We start from the raw sequence: 21,488 nt of genomic DNA, 5'->3' as shown, positions 1-21,488 counted from the left end.
ACACACCAAACCTACAAATATAAAAGGTTTATCTGGAATTTATTGACAGAGGTAATTTAAAAGTACATTTACAGGTTAAGAGGACGAGGAGTCAGGAGAGCAATGGCAGGGGAGAGGACAAGTTAACAGGAAACTCTTCCATGATGATCTGATCAGTCTTTTAACCCCAACAGGATTTCTGATAGACAAGACAACACTTCAGCCTGACATTCAAAACAATGTCGAAGTGACGATTCTGGAAGATGGACTCGGGAGGAATGGGATGTTGAAACGGTAGCGTTAGCCTCCTTCCCGCCGCATCAATTGGCTGCATTCTATTCGTCTTCCTTCTCGTAGTTGTGCTTGATGTGGCTCCAGAGTTTCTATACACACAGTGCAAGAACAACACGGGCGTTAATAATATTATTGACAGTCATTGGACATTTAGTTAGCAAACCAATAAGCTAACTCGATGAAGGGGTTTAGAATTCCAGGATTATACGATACAACAACCCAGCTATAGACTTGTTTTCTGTCAAACAAACAAGATGGTTAGGAATGTTAGTTACATTTAAACAGGATTACTGGGCCAAAAGCTATGAGCTAGTAGGAGCCGGTTACAGTACTAGTCTAAGGGCTGTTGCGCCGTGTCCTCCGTTAGCTTCCTGCTAACATAATGGCTAGCTAAGGTCAACGAGTCTGTTAGGAATAGCGCTGACAACACTTACCCCCCGATTCAGTTGCTCGAATATAGCGTCTCCTCCTTGGTCGAACACTCGCTCAAATAGTACCGCTGCGACCATAATGGTAACGGTAAAGGTAGATGTTTTTTTGAAGAGCAAGTGGTAGACACCTTTCACTAGCGACATGGTGGATGCTGGGTGGGTGGCGGAGAAATGCAGTTTCCGGATATGACGACACCTTAAAACGTACTTCTAACGTCAACCGAACCGTGTGGTAAAACGTGTACCCTACAAACCAAAACATATAGGATGTGTAATATTGCGCTTATATAAGGTAAATACACGTACAAATTCATAATGTATTGTTTATTGTTACAGCATAGAATTGTTTTCGTTCAATAATCAAATAGCAAAGCTTAACAGGAGTGTAGAAACTCATTACTTTGTTTGTTAGCCAACGTAGTGTAGTGCTAGCTTTCAAATTAAGGTAGGCTACTTTACTCCAGGGCTTTTGAACAAATATGTTTTCCGTTTCCTACGTTTTGTCAGAGTTGCTGACGGACATTCGCTACTATGGCCGTCAGCTATTCCCACATTATGAGCAAAAACGAGGGTAATTTACAGTATGCGATGCCTTTTCAGAATCTGGGACCAGCATCTCATCATGGGGAAGCGGTATTATTGTGACTACTGCGACAGGTCCTTTCAGGACAACATGCACAATAGAAAAAAACACTTGAATGGAGTTCAGCACCACAGATCAAAAAAAGCTTGGTTCGACCATTTCAGAGGCAAGTTATTTACTCCACAGACGGTGTATTATTTTCTTTCAAGATCATTTTAATTGTTTTAAATTGTAACCTGGGGTAGAACAAGGTGTATGCCTAAATTAATTGTTTTTTTTGACTTTGCTGCATAGCTGGTTGGAGTTGTAAACATTGACATCCATTCTCGTTCAACAGACACTGCAGCCCTTCTGTATGATGAACAAGCTAAGAAGCCTTGCCGGAAGTTTCTTCAGACAGGTACGACCATTTAGTCATTTAGCAGACGCTCTTATCCAGAGCGACTTACAGTAAGTACAGGGACATTCCCCCGAGGCAAGTAGGGTGAAGTGCCTTGCCCAAGGACACAACGTCAGTTGGCATGACCGGGAATCGAACTGGCAACCTTCGGATTTCTAGCCTGATTCCCTCACCGCTCAGCCACCTGACTCCCTGACCAACACAAGGACCAGATGAAGGTCCCTTAAAGATGTCAGTTTGAAAATCATATTAACGTTAATCAATAACCTTACTTCTCTTGTGCGTCAGGGAACTGTGGCTTTGGGCCCAGCTGCCGGTTCTCTCACATGTCAGAGAGGGATATGGAGAACCTGAAAAGACAGATCGAAGGTGAGTTGCTTCCACAAGATGGTGCTGTCTGCCTTGTCCAAATTTGTTGCGGCGCACGCAACATGACTCCACATCCCGTGTGGGCAGTTAAACGTATTGTCTTATACGATACGTTTTAGAAATCCAGGCGTATCGGCTTACTCGTGTTGACTCCAATCGTGCTTATCTTTCTATCTCCGTTCAATGAATCGATCCCCTTCTCACGGGAGTTGCCGTGGGGATGGCGTCGGCTAGATTAGTTTCATATAACAAGTGATGGGTTCTGTCTTACATTTACATTTAGTCATTTTAGCAGAGCGACTTACAGTAAGTAAGTCATTCAGACATTCTCCCCGAGGCAAGTAGGGTGAAGTGCCTTGCCCAAGGACACAACGTAATTTTGCACGGCCGGGAATCGAACTAGCAAGTATAAAGGTAAGTTAGGGTTAACAACCATCTGACCCCCCTGTCTTCCAGAGGAAAGGCATCACAGGGAATCCCCCGGAGACAGAGCGCTCCCTGAGCGCAGCATAGAGGACTGGCTCACCAGGAGGGAGAAGAAGAGAGCTGCCCTGAGCAGCGGAGGGTACGAGGCTACGAGCTACCAGCGCTAACTCGCACACACTGTGTCACTAGATGTACACCCATTGAATTTCTCTCCCAAGTGCTAAAGTGAAAATCCCGCTCCTGCAGGGTTTTGAAAGAGGAGGAGGAGGAGGACCAACAGGACGGTCAAGCTGCGGATGACGTCCCCCCACAGTTTCTCTCCATCCCTGACCTGCCTCCCTCCCTCCAGCCCCCTCCCCTTGGCGGGTGGCTGGTCCATATGAACAGTGAGTGGGGTTAATGAAGGGTCACCGTCTGGGCCTTACTGTCCTGAGGCAGTCATCCACATAAGAACTCACACAAGATACCAGTCACTGGATTCTGGAAAGTCTGAAAACTTTTACGTGGATGGGGAACATCTCTTTGTGTTGTTTAATATTGTTGTTTAATCTTGATCATTTTGTAATAAAAAGTCGTTTTTTACTCACTTTTTAATGTGTGCAGTCTTACTGTGTAATTAGATAGATAAATCAGAAATGCTTGCATTTTAATGTCGATTAAACTAGATACTCATGGCGCTAATGGACTTCTTTTATTGCCGTCATAATTATGTACCGTCAAGGATGTCCTGACGAGCCATGTGTCACTCTTGGGATGGTCCCATTCTGCTGTCCGCCTCTTCTGCCAGGGAAGCAGATAGCAATCAGGAACACCGTATCCTGACAGAACTTGCCATTTGTTCCAGATTGGTTTCCTGAGGAGGATGCCAGGATGATAATGACATCCCTCAGTGATGTAAAAAGGGCTCTCTCTGCCTTGAGGAATAATATGGCCTGTGATGAAACATGCAAGGGCTTTGTGTATAAAGTTGGGTGATATCAAATTCTATAGGCCTTTTTACAAGCAAAGGCACAGAGGGCTTCACATACGCCCATAGAACTGCACCTAAACCAACCCAAACCTTCAAGGAAGACAATGAAAAGCTCCCATGAAAACTCTTTTTTTTTTTTAAAGCTTAAGGGCAGCTAATCAGTGAGGGATCCCTTCCTCCAAATAGGGTGACACTAAATGACTCAGCCTTAGTGTGTCAGCGTGCCAGCCCCACCTCTGATTGCCATGTGTGATTTATCACTCCAATATCCATCAGGGAAATCCAATCTCTTCACACCAAAAATTAATATTTTAAACAAGGAGATTTATAGTAAAGTAAATGTCAAGACTACTTGAATCTACAGCTGTCTCTACCTAAAGTTGCTGTCACCAGCCCTACCTTTCACGCTGTTGGTATTCAGCAGGAGCAGTTGGGTGTTTAATTGCACATTCTCACTGTGCCCTTTCTATCTGCTCCTCTCCTTTTCACCATCTCCACTGCTCTGTAAGACCTTGACCTCTACCAGTGAGGGCAGGCTGTGCTGAATACTGAATTCAAACTTTGAAGCACGACAAATTAACATATATATATATACACACATTTAGCAGACGCTGTCCCGAGCGTAGCTTTGCTACATGGTCGTTAACATATATTACATTTACATTACATTTAGCAGACGCTCTTATCCAGAGCGGCTTACAGTAAGTACAGGGACATTCCCCCCGAGGCAAGTAGGGTGAAGTGCCTTGCCCAAGGACACAACGTCATTTGCACAGCCTGGAATCGAACCGGCAACCTTCAGATTAATAGCCCGATTCCCTAACCGCTCAGCCATCTGACCCCTATATATATATTTATATATATATAGAGAGAGAGAGATGGGCCGATCAATAGATTAAACACAGTCAAGATGAATAGATAGATATTCTGTCTAAGGAAACTGCATGAATAATTGTAGCTTTGTTTTGCATGTATAAGTTGTTCTGGAGGTGTTACATCCAGGGACAGCCATATCTGAAAGACGTGCCAGCTGTTATTGCGCTGTGGTCGTAAAGAAACCGTCAGTGTCATCCATTATTGTTTCTCTTTATGTGGCACCTGAGTGATGGTGGCGGTCTTTTATAATGACTGTCGATTATAAACACTGTGATCGCCTTTCAAATGAGTTTAGTGGCTGAATGCAGATTAACCTCCAAAGCAAGACGTGACCAGTTAATAATCCCAGTCGATTGTCTGCTGAGGAAAGACTGGTTTGACAACATCAGGGATCTGGCTGCCATCATGTGATCATGTTCACCCAGAACGGGGGGGAGATGCTTGTGGACTGGTGAATACCAGCTTGGCCAAATGTAATTTCATGTATTGTTGTATCTGTCATCACCAACATGTTTCCTCATTGCTCATTCAGCTAAAGTCTTCTTAATAGATGGCATATACATGTCAACATTGTTATTATTTTTTATAGTCTCCCAATGTACGGTCACCACGGAAATATAGATAATCATCAGTTGAGGCTTTATGAAATTGTATTTAATGTGTCTCTATCAGAATGTAGGCAGACTCAGCCAAGTGTTAATTTAGAGGTTCATTTGCATTTACATTTACATTTTAGTCATTTAGCACTTTTATGCAGAGCATACAGCATACACTGTCTTGACACAACACAATATTAGTAATGTTTTTTTATTTTTACAATGATTAGTAGTACCACACTTAAGCTGGAGCAGCAATATATATTACATATGCCAACTAGGCTACACTTGTAATGTTATTGAAATATATACGTCTATAATTATGGTAATGATAGGCAGGAAAGATACAGTGGTGAATGATAATGTATTTCTGGCATAATTAAGTAATATTTACATTTAGTCATTTAGCAGACGCTCTTATCCAGAGCGACTTACAGTAAGTACAGGGACATTCTCCTTGAGGCAAGTATGGTAAAGTGCCTTGCCCAAGGACACAATGTCATTTTGCGTGGCCGGGAATCGAACCAACAACCTTCTGATTAATAGCCCGACTCCCTAACCGCTCAGCCATCTGACCCCCATTATATCTGCACCATTCTGTATTATGTACACCTACTATGAGAATGCAGTCCAAAATGCCTGAATGAATCATTACTGAAACTAGGCACATCTCCCCTCTCCCTGACATGGGAGCCAAAAGTCTTAACATTTAATTAAGAGACAAGATAGGTTTTGCATTGGCTCAGGGTAAATGAGGGTTTGGCCTGCCCCCAGTTGCTCTTCTGCTCTCAGTAATGCAGTACCTGTAGGCTGGGTTCCCATACCCCAATCCGTTTTTTTTTTTTTTTACTCTACCTAGTTCCGAGCAAAGCTCAGGGGAGAATTATGTTGTGTACACAAACGTTTGAGGCGTGAAGTGTGGAGTTTAAATCTCATTCCACAAAAATATGCAAATCATGTTTTTTGAGAGAGGGGGGGAGGAGGGAGGGGGCACAGATCGTTTGTTTGTCTGGAGTGCTGCCTGGATTTACTCATTATAAGATCTATTTTTAGCTTCCTAGTGGTTCTACACTATCATTTATTTAGAGTGCTTCCTTTAGTACAGTGGATGTATTTTCCTGTCATCAAATAATAAATACATAGTTAGGAAATGCTAAATATGTGTGGAGAAAGAATAACGTTATAGATTGCTATTCCTCACTTTTAATTAGTTTCAGATCTTAAAATCCTAATTTCAGTTTACTGTATTCATCTGCTCCACTATTAGCACTGGAAATAGAACTACGCACTAGGATCAACTGTCACACCATCCTCCTCCCACATCACAATGACGTTCGATAAAAGTAACATCAAGTTGGACTCCAACTTCCACGGTAGTCACATGCACCCCTAATGACTCCTCCTCTTAGATTGTCATCTTTAAAAACCTGATAGAGCTTTGAGGGATCGTGGGGCTATCTACGACATGAAAGCGCTGTCTACCCACAGGCCCTCCAGGCTCCCACTGCAGACAGGCTGCTAGACCCTGAGAGTGGGGCACTCGGCCCCAGGGGGGAGAGTAAGAGAGCTCTCCCCAGACCGAATCCCGGCGCTGTCATCGTGAGGAGGACACGCCGTGTGTGGAACTAAACTCACTAAATTCAGAGTGCCTTCTTGTCAGAGCTTCCCGGGTCGCCAGCTTGTCAAGGTTTTACACCATCAAAACCAGAGCGTCTGTCATGGAAGCAGCACAGACATGGGAAACCAATGTGGTAGCAGGAGCTTACAGAAGAAGAAGGATAAAAAGAGATAGAAATATCAAGTAACAGGTTGTACATTTTTCATGTGTGGGTGTACTGTCAGCTTATTCTCATCTAACCCCAGAAGAATCAACTCCCAGATTTGGTGACATCTTAAATTTCCCAAAGAATTGCAAAAATGAGCAGACATTTATAATCTCTGTTTGAGGGGTTGATAAAATTAGCCGCAAATGTCTTCGAAAAAGGGCAGTTTTCCATGCCGGTTCTTTGCACCGACATTCAATCTGCATTCACGCAAAGCAGCACCAGCTGAGGCAGCCCCACGTTGAAATTGTAACTGGGCTGCTTTCTAACATCTGGAGGCGACATTGAGGATGTGGATCCTCTAATGATGTCTGCTCGGTGGACCCCCTGCCTGCCAGGTGACGGGGATTCGGGTCCCGCGAGTCCAGGGAGGGGATCACCATCTGGGCTCAGGCTGACTGGCTCCTCCCAAGGTTTCTTTCATTTTCGACACACAGAATTTCCCTGGGAGTTTCTCCTCGTCTTCCTCAAGGGTATCTGTGATCTGTCGATCCATGGGTCTCTGTGGAGCCCTGACGATGATTATAAAACTGTCTGTCTGATTTTGAGTTCCTGCAAGCCATTGGCGATTTTTTAGACCCTTTCATCTGAGCACCCCTAAAAATAATAATAATACAAAAATAAAAATAATTATTGTTCATTATCATTTGATGCTGGTAGTTCATGAAGAAAGGGATATCCTTAGTTTTTTCATTCATTCAATATTTTGCATAATAATACATAAATGTATTAATTGTTATCCAGTGAAATTAAGGATTTATAGCAAGGGGGTTTAGCACTTTTGCAAGGCACTGTATTCATGTCACATTCTCATTGGGGGCTGAGCACCCCTAAAGTTCTGATCATAGAATCGCCCCTGCTGCCAGAGTCCGTCCGTCAGCTTCCACACTGGCAGCGGAGGGGTTCTACCAGGCAAAACAAAACCAGATGGGATCAAGACGCTCGTGTTTAATTTATCCCTTGTGTTATCTTCGGGTCATTCTGACCCATCAGTCATTGTTACCCACCGTCGTATTGTGACAACTTTACCGCATACAAAAACAAAGTGAAGCATTTTCTTTTAACCGTCGGGCTGTCTCAGACCCTCCACATTGCGAAGGTTAAAAGAAAATGATTTTCATTTGTTTTTGTATTGGGTAAAATTGGGTAAACACAACGATGGTTCGTTATGAACCTTTGGGTCATGTGACCCGAAGGCAGCACAAGGGTTAACTGTGGTTGGTGGCCTGGGATTTCTCCCGACGCAAGCCGTTTGAGACGGCGGCCGTTACCGGAACGTGGTCACGGATCACAGATTGGCAGGACCAGCTGACCTTTCGATCACAGATAGAATCTATGACAGTTTACATGTCTGCTTGCAATGGCTGTCACATAACTAACCCTTTATCCTAATACTGATTACTTTGTACAATCCCAATCAGTGGACTGAACCTCAAATCGGAGTTAGGGACGTGATAGTTTACCAGGCCGGTGAATTATACTTACATGTACTCATACCCCCTAAAATATACCAATACACCACATTAGATTCATGAATGAAATGTGCATTACCATATTCTGTCAGCTGGTCTTCATGTTATGTTGAGACTGTCACACTTCCGAGAACAAAATGGTTGTCCTCTAACATGAAGCCAATGTGTCTGTGAAAAACTACACATGACAAAAGGCTTAAATGTTATGTATTTAATTGACTTCATGCTTCCAGATACCACACACATACAGGTTTCATATTAGATGCAATTATATACTGTAGATATTAATATATATGTGCAAATACAGCACATATGAACGACATAATCTCATTGGGATGTTCAACTGTAACTGTATGGGAGTTGAAACACATTGTTGGATGCTCCATGTATGATGAAGACAGGAAGTGCAAAACGTTTAGAATGTTCGTGTTTCTGTTCACTTTGCTTGCAGGTATTGCATCATTATTTACATTACAATACTTCAGACAAAAATACATTTAGTGGCTTTGAGGTTCTTTCTTCCCAAGAATAGTCCGCAGGAGAATTCTGAAATCATTGGTAAGTGCATTTTTCAAACTCTACTAAGCTTGAAATAGTTACTTTGAGACAAGTTATCAGAGCTGAACAAAACTTGACTCAAGGTAAGTCACAGTACTATGAGTTATAAAACAAAAGAGAAATCTTAGTTTTGGCAAATAGTAAACAACAGTAGAACAACCATATTACCTCAATGCCACTGAAACATACGATACGCTGTATAATTGCTTAAACGTCTATAAAGCATTGCCTATTTTTCAATACACTAACTATTTGCATTAATGCAATCTATGGACCTATGTTGTATGGTCAAATTAAATAAGTAAAAGAGCAACTGGTTGTCCTTCTTGTGAAGACTATTGCAAGCTCTATTTCTTTGTAATATAATAATATCTCTGTCATGATACATATTCTTGATAACATTTGATAAAAATAGCAAGAAAAAATATAACATTTCATAAAAGTTTTTTTTATGACAAACATTAGTAAAGAAAGCACTGACTCTTGTAAATAAATCTGTAACAGAAAACCCTTAAAGTTAAATGTAAGTCCATGGCCTTAAAACACATTAATTGTGTGACATATCCTCTATTTCCAGTTAACCTGGAAGTATACATTATAACCCTGATTTACAAAATATTCAATGTTTTGCATTCTTAATAGAATCATAGATATAAGGTGTCCTTCCTCTCAATAAGAAAATAGACCCAATTAAACCATAGTGGAAATATGTTGTTTTGGTGTTCTACATAAATGTCAAAAAACAAAACAACATTGATATGTTTGTGTCCATCACAGAATACTGCAAGACATGTAGAGCTTTTGGAATCGTCTCTACATTTACATAGTACTGATATTTACAAAAGGAGTTAATGTACTAAGTACTTTTTTTGCTATAATAATCATATCATTTGCATAATTATTTGGATAGGTACATCAAACTTTTGACATTTGACACCACATAGATTAAGAATACACATTTATCTTGAACGTATTTACATGACACTGTACAGTGTGTGTGATTACTGGGACAACGTGGTGGGTTCAGGAAACACCGTTACCTAATTATTATTGTTTGTCAACGTCACAGCAAGCTGCAGCAAGCTCAGACACACCCCATCTAAAACTGTTATGCAAAGATAGTGCAAATTATAATCCTCCACATTGCGAGCGTAACTCCTCTTACATTAGGTAGTTACACGTTATTCACTGTTGACTTCCTGCTCCAACTATCTAATACATACTGGGGGGTATTCCAGAAAGCAGGTTATGTGACATACCCGGGTAAGTTAACTCCCCAGCTGACACCCAGCGTTGTAGCAACATTGCCAGTAGGTTGCTGCAACATTGTGAATCAGCTAGTGGATTTACTTACCCAGTTGTGTTGCATAACCTGCCCTCTGGAATACCCCCCCTGGTCTCTGAACCACAGAGAGAGCATGGTTACTATCATGGCACAGGCAACACAGGTTCACTCCGAGACATGCTTCCACGATCCTGTCTTATTATTGAGCTCTAAGTCCATGAGTGTTTAAGTTGTTGACTGATATTCTCTCCAGCCTTTGAAGCAACAATATATTTAACATCTGTATTTTACTTTTGTATTTTTTTTTTACAGATTTTACGCTCCCGTTTTTGACAGTTGTTGTAACAGAAAGCTCAAATGGATTTCAGACCAGATTTTTTGCTGGTTTAAATTTGGTGCTGGGGTTACAGCTCTATTTATTCCCTCCAACCCACTAAGTTGAATGTCAAAAAAACAACAAACAAACAAAAAACACTTGTTTGGGAAGAGGATGGAACTCCTGTGTTTACTTCATTCCTCTCCTGAGCATCTGATTGGCTGCGATGAGCATCACGCTGATGATGAAAGCAATGGCGAAGGCACAAATCAGGCTTTTCCGCACGCACGTATGCTTCACCTGTTGTGTTGGGCTTGCTGTGTGAGTGTGTGTGGGGGGGAGGGGGAAGGGTTTGAGTTTGGGTTGAGGGGAGGGAGAAAGAGAGAGAGAAAGAGAGAAAGAGAGAAAGCATGAGGGAGGAAGTGAGAAATAGCTTAAAAAAAAATTGTACGTTGATTTGCTAAATGAATTTACCACCATGTCAATGTTAAAATTCATACAGTACATCAATGAATAACATTTTAGGGATAAAATCTATGGATAGATAATGCTGAGGTCATACTGTCGATGTCCACTTGGCACTCTGGACTGTCCATGTGGCTCTCCTCGGTCATAATGATGTTCTCGATATCTTTCATGGTGAGGTGGTCACAGAACGTGTCGTACAACAGGCTCTTCAGCTCGTCCACGGTCAGCTTCTGCATGTCACACTGAGGGAGGGCAGGAGAAACAGTTCTGCATGTCACACTGAGGGAGGGCAGGAGAAACAGCCCTGCATGTCACACTGAGGGAGGGCAGGAGAAACAGCCCTGCATGTCACACTGAGGGAGGGCAGGAGAAACAGTTCTGCATGTCACACTGAGGGAGGGCAGGAGAAACAGCCCTGCATGTCACACTGAGGGAGGGCAGGAGAAACAGCCCTGCATGTCACACTGAGGGAGGGCAGGAGAAACAGTCCTGCATGTCACACTGAGGGAGGGCAGGAGAAACAGCCCTGCATGTCACACTGAGGGAGGGCAGGAGAAACAGTCCTGCATGTCACACTGAGGGAGGGCAGGAGAAACAGCCTTGCATGTCACACTGAGGGAGGGCAGGAGAAACAGCCCTGCATGTCACACTGAGGGAGGGCAGGAGAAACAGCCCTGTATGTCACACTGAGGGAGTGCAGGAGAAACAGCCCTGCATGTCACACTGAGGGAGGGCAGGAGAAAAAGCCCTGCATGTCACACTGAGGGAGGGCAGGAGAAACAGCCCTGTATGTCACACTGAGGGAGGGCAGGAGAAACAGCCCTGCATGTCACACTGAGGGAGGGCAGGAGAAACAGCCCTGCATGTCACACTGAGGGAGGGCAGGAGAAACAGCCCTGCATGTCACACTGAGGGAGGGCAGGAGAAACAGCCCTGCATGTCACACTGAGGGAGGGCAGGAGAAACAGCCTTGCATGTCACACTGAGGGAGGGCAGGAGAAACAGCCCTGCATGTCACACTGAGGGAGGGCAGGAGAAACAGTCCTGCTGTCTGAAGTTAGTTGTGGTTTATAAACTATTTTATTCGACTGTGTAGACTACTTTGTACTACATTCTGTATAGGATAAAGTGCTTCATACTACTGCACAGATTACACTATGCTACAATATACTATTAATAATATACAATATACTATTAACTATAAATATATTGTATACTATAACATTATATTTATAATAAAGTATAACTAGTATAGAAACATCCATTGTCATGTCAATGTCTTGCCCTCGGTGTTGCCTTTTTCAAACACCAAAATGATTCATCACTGAAATCGGTGACCAACGGGCTGTAAACAATGAACTCATAAAAAGGGTTTTGTTAATTGAGTGAACATTGCACTAGGACCGCCTCTGATTAAGAAATAGAATTGATTTCAAAAACCTCAGAGGAAAACCTGCTCAGCCAATTAAAACTGTTAAACAGTCTGGAATTACTCTCATCTTTTAATGACCACAATATTTAACTCCTATCATGTTTTCATGGGCATTTTAATTAAAATGGTTTATTATCACCAAATAGTTTCAAAGCCCTCAGGAAAATCATTTCACTTCAACAAGGAACGAGAAAATCATAATTAACCCTGATATAAAGTCGGGGACTTTACAGAAAAGAGAACACTGATAACTTCTTTGTATACCTTCCAGAACACAGAGTCGAAATCTGCTCCGTGGAACTTATCGGGCATTCCAGCTGCAGATAGTTTTGGCCCCAGGAGGGTCACAAACTCCTCAAAGTCAACCTGGCCATCGCCTGCAAAGACAAGTGTGTAGGCATGAACACATAACAGATACACACGGTACATACACAATACATGAAAGTACACACACGGTACAGAACATTAAAATATAATGTAACAAAACCAATACACAGCAAATAAATGAAAGAATAAATAAATACAATCCACTGCAACAATACACATACACAGGAAAGAAACATCCAATTAATGTAATCCACTGTGACAATACACAGTAAGTAAACGTACTATCAGTGATCAAAGTGACTTGTAGCATCCTGTGCTGTGTGCTCATGTACTGTAGGTGTGTAGATGAGCAACTGGGAGATACTTGGGAGTCAGGTGGCTGAGCGGTTAGGGAATTGAGCTAGTAATCCGAAGGTTGCTGGTTCAATTCCTGGCCGTGCAAAATGACATTGTGTCCTTGGGCAAGGCACTTCATCCTACTTGCCTCGGGGGAATGTCCCTGTACTTACTGTAAGTCGCTCTGGATAAGAGCGTCTGCTAAATTACTAAATGTAAATCAGAAGGTTGCCGGTTCGATTTCTGGCCGTGCAAATGACATTGTGTCCTTGGGCAAGGCACTTCACCCTACGTCTGCTAAATGACTACATGTTACTTGCCATCCATGTCCAGCCTCTGGATGATGACCTCTAGCTCCACCTCATTGGGCATGTACCCCAGTGAGCGCATGGCCATGCCCAGCTCTTGCTTGGAGATGAAGCCGTTCCCATCACGGTCGAACACCTTGAACGCCTCCCTTATCTCTGCGGGTCGGGTGGAAGGGTGGAGGAGCAGAGAAAGGAAGTGACATAGGGATTGGGCTAGGTTGAGTATGTTATTGATTCTAGGGATGGGGGGGGGGGGTGAGGGATGAGAGAGTGTCACTTGAACAGGCTTGATGAAATGTTTCATGGCCCGACAGCTATTCGTGTAATATTCTCTATCATTAACCAAACGAAACGCCACCCAAGCGTCATTAAGAAAGCTATATCATTTTTTATTCACAACCCCTTTTGATGACATCATATAGCAGTTTCTTTATATATTTGCCATGTGGCTTACATGATCGAACCCATTTTTTATTCTACCCTTATATGCACTGGGTATAAGACTGTGGAAATCTGAAAGCTATTTACCAAACTAAACGTTGGCCCAATAGACGCTAATAGACACTGTGGGCTATTACACCAATCAATGCTACAAACCAATGCTAACCAGTGCTATTCTAATCCACATTTAGCATTTGATACTCTGGGAGCAGCCTGTCGCTAAATCTTAACAAGGCTCTGGGGCTTTCAGACTGCTAACTAAAATGTAGAGCAGCATGTGTTTCAAGGAATTACTTATTTTCTTTATCCCCTGGTGGTAACGGGCTGTGCACAAGAACTGAATGAATCCCCTGAATGAATGGATGACTCTATGCCCATAGGGGCATTTGTTTATTGAGCTAAAACGATTCCAGAGTGACTCATCTATGCCATGTGAATCCTTGTAATTATAAAGATCAGAAAGCAAGCTGAATGCGGCACTAAGTGTCTGCAGGACTCTCGGGGGAAGACCCAGCAACTCATGACAGAGGCCCAGAGCACTAAACAATGTCTTGAGTGTGCTGCAGATCAAAGCAGAAATTCGCTTCAGCTATACAGACAGCAATAGAATGTTTGTTGAGGATCCATTGTAGAATACGGATTCATTCTAGAACGTAGATTATTTTATCTTTTTTTCGGACTTCATCAGCCTTCGGCATGAGGCATGTTTGTTTGTTTTGTCTGATCTGCTGTCAGGTTTTCACCTTTTGTCTACCATGCATCATCTATGCAGAGCTGTGATCCCCAACCCTCTCTCTCGCTCTCTCTCTCTCCCCCCCTTCCTCTCTCTTTCTCTCTCTCTCCCCCCCTTCCTCTCTCTTTCTCTCTCTCTCTCCCCTTTCTTTCTCTTTCCTCCTCCATCCTCTTTCTGTCCCTTTCTCATTCATATTCTCTACCTCTCTTGCTAAAAACAGTGCACAATACTGTTAGAAACACTACCCAATACTGCTAGAAACACTTCCCAAAACTTCTAGAAATACTACCCAATACTGCTAGAAACACTTCCCAAGACTGTTAGAAACACTACCCAATACTGCTAGAAACACTTCCCAAGACTGCTAGAAACACTACCCAATACTGCTAGAAACACTTCCCAAGAATGCTAGAAACACTACCCAATACTGCTAGAAACACTTCCCAAGACTGCTAGAAACACTACCCAATACTGCTAGAAACATTTCCCAAGACTGCTAGAAACACTACCCAATACTGCTAGAAACACTTCCCAAGACTGCTAGAAACACTACCCAATACTGCTAGAAACACTTCCCAAGACTGCTAGAAACACTACCCAATACTGCTAGAAACACTTCCCAAGACTGCTAGAAACACTACTCAATACTGGTAAAAACACTGCAAAATACAGTTTGAAACAGCCATTAAAAACAAATGTTCCATTTCTCTCAGACCAGTAGATGCTATTTTTTTTTATAACAAGCTAATACTTTCCACTCACAGCTGGTACAGTATTATGCCATTCAACAAAACGAACACTGTCAGGCAGATACTAGTGACAGAACATTAATTCAGCACCAGTGATATATACTTTCATCCACTGACAGGCAGTCCTGTTTCCAGACTTAAAGTGGAGCCCCTTTTGGTTCAATAGCACCAATTCATTCTAGCCTTCAGTGTCTCTTCAAGGTCAGTCCAGAAGGTTTTTACAACAAAAAAATAAATTATATAATTATGTTGTTGCTGTAGACATTTGAGTTGGAATCCATGCTCTAGTGCTTGGGCAATTGAATACTACAAAGACGTTCTTTCCAACTGCCAAAGTCAATTTACTTCAGAGTAATTGTGCAACACCAGATCTTTGACCACAGTTGAAATTGCATGTCAGCTATCATTGTTAGTGCTCAAGATAAATGTCTGATCTATCCAAGGCCATTTGACGGTCTTAAGGAACAACACCGCTCTCGGAAAATGTATCAAACTACCATCGAACCCATTACTCAAACAACAAAAAACTGCAAGTCCAAATCCATCTCAAACATTCAGCTGCTTGCATACATAGAACTACCTTCATGTTCACAACTTTGGTAATGCTTGGACTAGAGATTAATTTCCAGGTAAAGATCCCGCTAGGATCAACATCAAGGTGAGACACTTCAGCCAACGTGACACCTATGAACCTTAGCTCATTTTACGATTGTATATTACTTATTGACACTGACATATGTGCTCATTTGATTATATTACTTCTAGCTAATTAGCTTATTAAGTATTTGGGGTTATGTTGCTATAGGTAGTGAAATCTGAACTTCTGCATTGTGACTACGTTGTTGTCTCATCCTTCATGTGATTGATCCTAGCTCGTCTGGGCCATTGGCACGATAATACTTCTGTGTTTTATGAAGTGAAACAAAAATTATTCAACTTGACTGACAGGTATTCTGTGTATTTACTGGTTCCAGGTAGTCAATGATCTCCCTCCAGGAATGACCTTGTTTTGCTTGATAGCTTTGCTCTTAGTGTTTTGAGTACTAAATCCCCTTGAAGATACAGATAATAAGTAGATATTTCGCTTCCTTTTGATGGTCCAGGATAATTGCTGCACCATAGGCAGGTGTATTTGGTTCAGTAGAGGAGGTCCTGTAACTAACTTCGTGAATGCCTAGCTTCTCTTAGGTCACAGTTATGTGGGTTCTTGAAGATGAGAGGTATGATTTATCACTGTTAGCAAACCCTCAGTGGAGCTCATTTAAACTGCCTGAGTCTCCAGAGGGAATTCACTGATTACCATTCTGTAAAAATCTAAGCTTATCTGTAATACTACTCTCCCACTTTGGAATAAATCCACCTAAAGCCTAGGTCTTCAGTTAGGCAACAGAGGAACTGAATAGTTCCTCTGTTGCCTAGGTGGCTGAGCGGTTAGGGAATCGGGCTAGTAATCTGAAGGTTGCCAGTTTGATTACCGGCCGTGCCAAATGACGTTGTGTCCTTGGGCAAGGCACTTCACCCTACTTGCCTCGGGGAGAATGTCCCTGTACTTACTGTAAGTCGCTCTGGATAAGAGCGTCTACTAAATGACTAAATGTAAATGTAAATAGTTGACATTCGATCAGACTCTTAAGCATTTTTCTTTTGTTTGAATACAATTTATAGTGTCATTCTGAAACTTTCCCCATGTAATTATTTTAAGTTATTTTCTACTGTAAACTAAAAATCATTGTTTGTGTATGTATGTACGTCTGCCTGTTAAATCAGAAGGATGAATCAATATTGTTTTTATTCAGACGCCTCCATCCTTCAGCTTCCAGAAAGAAAGACTGCCTCATGATTATGTCTCCATTCGTCTCTGTGTGAACAGCATTGTGTAACATCCCTCTGTTTGTGACAAAGACAGCTTTGCATGCTAAATGAAAGCAGATCTGCGGCCCACTACTACATCTGGTGTCTGGGGGATCCTTCTACACACTGGGATCTATAAATACCATTCTCTGGCTCCCAGGCACTGAGCAACAGGAAGAACATTACACTGAAAAACCAGGAAGTTTATGTTGAACTACAGTCTTATCTATCTCAACAGACATGCCTTTCTCTTGTCCAAGGATATGAAGCACTTAGCTGCGACAGTTTGGCCAGTATGCAATAGCAGGGGATGCTTGAGGTATTTGAGAAACACATCTGAAACATTCTGACATATAACAGAGGTCCGTAAAAGCCAATCTGGCCATTTTGTTGAATTTAACTTACTGAAATCCAGTGAAAAAGTTTTGGAGATGTTCACGTTTGACATAACATAGGTGTTTAGGTTTTGCTAACAATTTTTTTTTAAAATAGAAAGCCATACCACAACATAGTTTTCAAATTTCTTATGTCTCTATTACTTACAATTTTAGAGGTTGTTCACTTTTGTGACATTGTTAGAAAGCCCAGGATGTCCTCTCAATTGGACAAGAGAAACAATCAAAGACAGAGGGCAGTATGGTTGCAAAGTTCCTAGACCAAAACCAATATCCACTATAGCAGACATAAATAAGTTCCTGGGCCACAGGAGAACATGTCCTCCATCCAGCAGTCCAGCCAGCCTCCTCTCCATATGTGGGAGTCAGGTGGCTGAGCGGTTAGGGAATCGGGCTAGTAATCAGAAGGTTGCCGGTTCGATTCCCTGCCAGGAAAATGACCTTGTGTCCTTGGGCAAGGCACTTCACCCTACTTGCCTCGGGGGAATGTCCCTGTACTTACTGTAAGTCGCTCTGGATAAGAGCGTCAGCTAAATGACTAAATGTAATGTAAAATGTTAACGACCATGTAGCAAAGCTACGCTCGGGACAGTGCCGTTGGCCTGGCAGTCTCTCCACCAGCAACACATGGAGGCTCTACATCCTCTGTTTTGATCTCATTCTTTGAATTAAGTTCACTCTTAGCCGAGTTTTTAATGAGATCTGTTTCCCCTTATGCAAGTGGGTTTGTAAATCGCTCAAAGCAATAAATATTTTGGGGAGGTGAGACAACTTGGCAGGAAGTGGGCCTGGTCATCAGGAAGTGGGCCTGGACATCCTGCAAACAGCTGAAGGAAAAAATAGATTTTCATCATCAACATGAAAGGATGTCGCGTTTGATTGTCCTCTTCTTCTTAGGCTCCAGAAAAACACTAGCTGTGCCATTATTTTGATCTGACCAGCGACACCTTTTCATCTTGTCTTTTCTTTTTCTAGTGTTATGTAAAAAATCTAAAATGAAGATTAATGTTTGAATGTGTGAGTGTGAATGGAGATGTGTGTCTTGGTATGTTGCCAATTCACTTTTCAGACAGGTGTAGTAATGATCTCTGGCATGGTTCCCCTGGGCAGGGAGAGGAGCTTAATGATGTGATGCTGTATCCATCAATCTCAACTCAGTAAGAGTTGGTTACAATGAGGAAAAAGCTATTTTGCTTCTACATTTCATTGTCATTTATTGATACACTGTATTAGGCAGTCCTACAGTACACACCTCATTCTGTTTTAGCTCATAGCATTTTTATAATTTCAATGATTCTGCTGCTTTTACAAATAAATCCATCACAGGCTTTTTTATGATACATTATTATTTGGATCCTCTAACCTCCTGGTGTCTTGGGCTATCAATCAGGAATAACCTTAGCAAGAAAAAACCCCAGCAAAAGGCAAATTCATGAATATAGTCCCACTTAATTGGCTTCTGTGAGTCATTCCTTTCAAGAGGCAAGACAACCTGTCTTGGTGACATGCTGTGAACCCGGTGCGTGTACAAGATCGGAAATAGAACATTTCCTGAAATTATATAAACAAGGAATTATAATAAACTAATAAGGAATTATTCAAAATGACTGTATGTTATCTAAAATAGTCAATTCTATTTTAGCTGTCAAACCAACAGCCAACAATCTACTACAATTGGTCCCATCAATATATGACAGATACTGCATGTCATTAAATATGTCAAGGAACCTATTTAAACATTTGAGTGATTTTTTGAATTATCTTCCAGAGAGCAGATGGTTTATTTGTACATATCCCCATTTATAAATCGGTTACACATGTTAGGTTGCAACAGATAAAAGCAGGGAAAGTGAGTATGATTCATACTGAACTGGATTTGGTAGGCATTATATTTGTCCGTTTCAGGCCGACATCTATTGAGGCGATGGGGCGCTATCCAAGGTCCTGAACTCATGGTGGCAGTAAATTAATGATGTCAAAGCTCAACTTTCACCTAAATGCACATGCAAATGGTATTTGTTTGAAACAATAAACTAGTAATGATCTCACCTTCCACCTCATCCTCAGGCAAGGTTACGGGTGTTCGATACGATAGGATATCTGGAATTGTGCAAAGTCCCTTGTACATGAACCTGGTAGTTACAGCACGCACTGGCATTTCTGCGAGGGAAAACCAACACCTGTTTGGCGATCGTCATATAGCTCCCCGTGGTTTTTGATGGAAACTTCGCTCGGTAGGCTGTCCACTTTTCGAAGAGAAAAAAGTCCACAGAAACTAAATATTTAAGTGCTCTTGGTTGTTTTGCGTTCTTCTAGTTCATTCAGAAACCCAACGACAGAATCGTGTAACGTCGAGCTCGGTGACAAAGTGTAAGCTGTACTCCTTTGGTTTCGATGCACACAAGCTACATCCCGAGTGCAAAAATAGTCGAGACAAATAGGCTACAGTCTAGAGTTTGTGTAGGCTGCACAAACGAAACGCATTGTCTTACCTAAAACAATAATCATCATAAACTGGTGACACACTCCTTCAAGCCATAAACCCACTCTATTGAGACCTCACAATAAAAGACCTCCACGAGACACTAGCACATCCGTGAAGGAAGCGTTTGAGGATTCCAAAAATGCATTAAAAACAGAGCAAACTGAAATCCGAGTCTGCACCGAGGGCTTCTCTGTCAAAGTTGTCACTAATTTACAAGAATGCGCATTTCAAAGACCGAAATATGTTAAGTTGGATCCTACAGGTTCCGGTTTTTGGGTTAAATAATTTAAAAGAGTCATCTTTATCTCACATTTCTTTCACATCTTTGTTTTTGCGTCTTGCTTAGCCTACTCAAAACCAGTTAAATGATCTTGCAGAAATTGCAAACGGTTGTTTTATAGGTTGCCTGTTTCTTAGCTGCGAAAAGACGAGGGGGAAAAACCCCAAACCCAAAACCTAAAAATTCTCGAATGTCTCCCGATAAGATGTTCAAGAGATTTCCCCGCCGACTCCCGTTTTATGAGGTGTTCCCTACACTCTCCGTACGCAGGTTGATTCAGTCTTGTTCTCCGCGCGCTGTCTCATTTTGGCTCACTCTCAGCTCGCGCACTCCAAAAGCCACGCGCTCCTCCACCTATCTCTCCCCCACCCCTCCCATTCCTATCCAAGACGTTGTAAATTATTTTACAAAATAGCGCACGAGTGGTATAACTCAGGCTGCCTGTCATGTAAGCATGAGACGTTTTGAGTGCTGAACAGATTGCTCATGATAACAACTCAGACACAATCAGCTTGGTTCAATACCCAAAAGCCTAATGCTTCCTATATGAAAAAAAGATGATCTCGTTGCTGCAAAAGGCTGGTATTCGATTTTTTGAACACACTTGAATTCCAGCTTTTAACTAATTGCCTGGAACGTTGGTAATTAATCGATCTTCCAGGGCAATGACATCCAAAGCAGGTCTGACAGACATAACAAATATGCTGTTTCTAGAGAGCCAGGATGATGGTGGAGCCTACTATCACAGAAAGAGGAATAGAATATGGCGTGACACAAGTTGAGATCACCCGGAGCCTCCATCACTCACTCTGCTGGTTCAGTGTGATCTAGTTGTGGACCTTAAATGGGGCCTTTGTAAAATGTATTTGTGTTTTGGGAAGATCATTGTACAGTGTTGCATCATGGGCTCCACGGAGAGATTCACAAACCTCTTTAGCATTTATTTCGCTTTCGTCTGAAGCATCACAGAAAACACTCAGACCTGCATCGGCTTGATCTGCAGTGAGACGCTCCACCACTCAGCCATCCCCTTGTTCCTGCGCGAGGCTTGTCTGGCAGGTCTATTCTCCTCCCAATGCAGGGGGGTCGTCTCTCTCCACTGCACCTGAGGCTCTCTCCGGGCACCAGCCTCAGAGTCTGACAGCATGCTTCATGAGACCTGAATAACAGGCTTTCCTGTCCAGGCTCATGCACCATTCGATGGATGTGTGAAGATTCAGAGACTGAGTCATCCCCTCAGACCCAGCTTGGCAGGCTCCTGCTTCCAACAATGACACGGCGTCTGAAGAAACTTGTGTTCGTTGG

General features: G+C 42.3%; 3 protein-coding genes across 3 annotated transcripts; 1 reads left to right on the top strand and 2 right to left on the bottom strand.

The window, feature by feature from the left end:
* Nucleotides 1-22: 22 nt before the first annotated feature.
* On the bottom strand, nt 23-894 carry LOC134033546 (cytochrome b-c1 complex subunit 9). Its single transcript, XM_062477755.1, has 2 exons — nt 708-894; nt 23-362 (listed from the first exon to the last, which is right to left on the bottom strand). The coding sequence occupies exons 1-2, from the start codon at nt 846-848 to the stop codon at nt 315-317; spliced, it is 189 nt and encodes a 62-aa protein (XP_062333739.1). The 5' UTR covers nt 849-894; the 3' UTR covers nt 23-314.
* On the top strand, nt 864-3,071 carry zmat5 (zinc finger, matrin-type 5). The gene is made up of 6 exons (XM_062477754.1): nt 864-996; nt 1,305-1,453; nt 1,625-1,687; nt 1,976-2,056; nt 2,513-2,621; nt 2,729-3,071. The coding sequence occupies exons 2-6, from the start codon at nt 1,327-1,329 to the stop codon at nt 2,880-2,882; spliced, it is 534 nt and encodes a 177-aa protein (XP_062333738.1). The 5' UTR covers nt 864-996; nt 1,305-1,326; the 3' UTR covers nt 2,883-3,071.
* Nucleotides 3,072-10,330: 7,259 nt separating this feature from the next.
* cabp7b (calcium binding protein 7b) lies at nt 10,331-20,496 on the bottom strand. The gene is made up of 5 exons (XM_062478608.1): nt 19,468-20,496; nt 13,262-13,405; nt 12,543-12,655; nt 10,941-11,088; nt 10,331-10,695 (listed from the first exon to the last, which is right to left on the bottom strand). Exons 1-5 carry the CDS (start codon nt 19,574-19,576, stop codon nt 10,568-10,570), a joined length of 642 nt encoding a protein of 213 aa, XP_062334592.1. The 5' UTR covers nt 19,577-20,496; the 3' UTR covers nt 10,331-10,567.
* Nucleotides 20,497-21,488: the final 992 nt, after the last annotated feature.

The sequence above is a fragment of the Osmerus eperlanus genome, chromosome 14 (assembly GCF_963692335.1).
Source record: "Osmerus eperlanus chromosome 14, fOsmEpe2.1, whole genome shotgun sequence".
NCBI classification, from domain to species: Eukaryota; Metazoa; Chordata; class Actinopteri; order Osmeriformes; family Osmeridae; genus Osmerus; species Osmerus eperlanus.
This window is presented reverse-complemented; position numbering and strand designations above follow the sequence as displayed.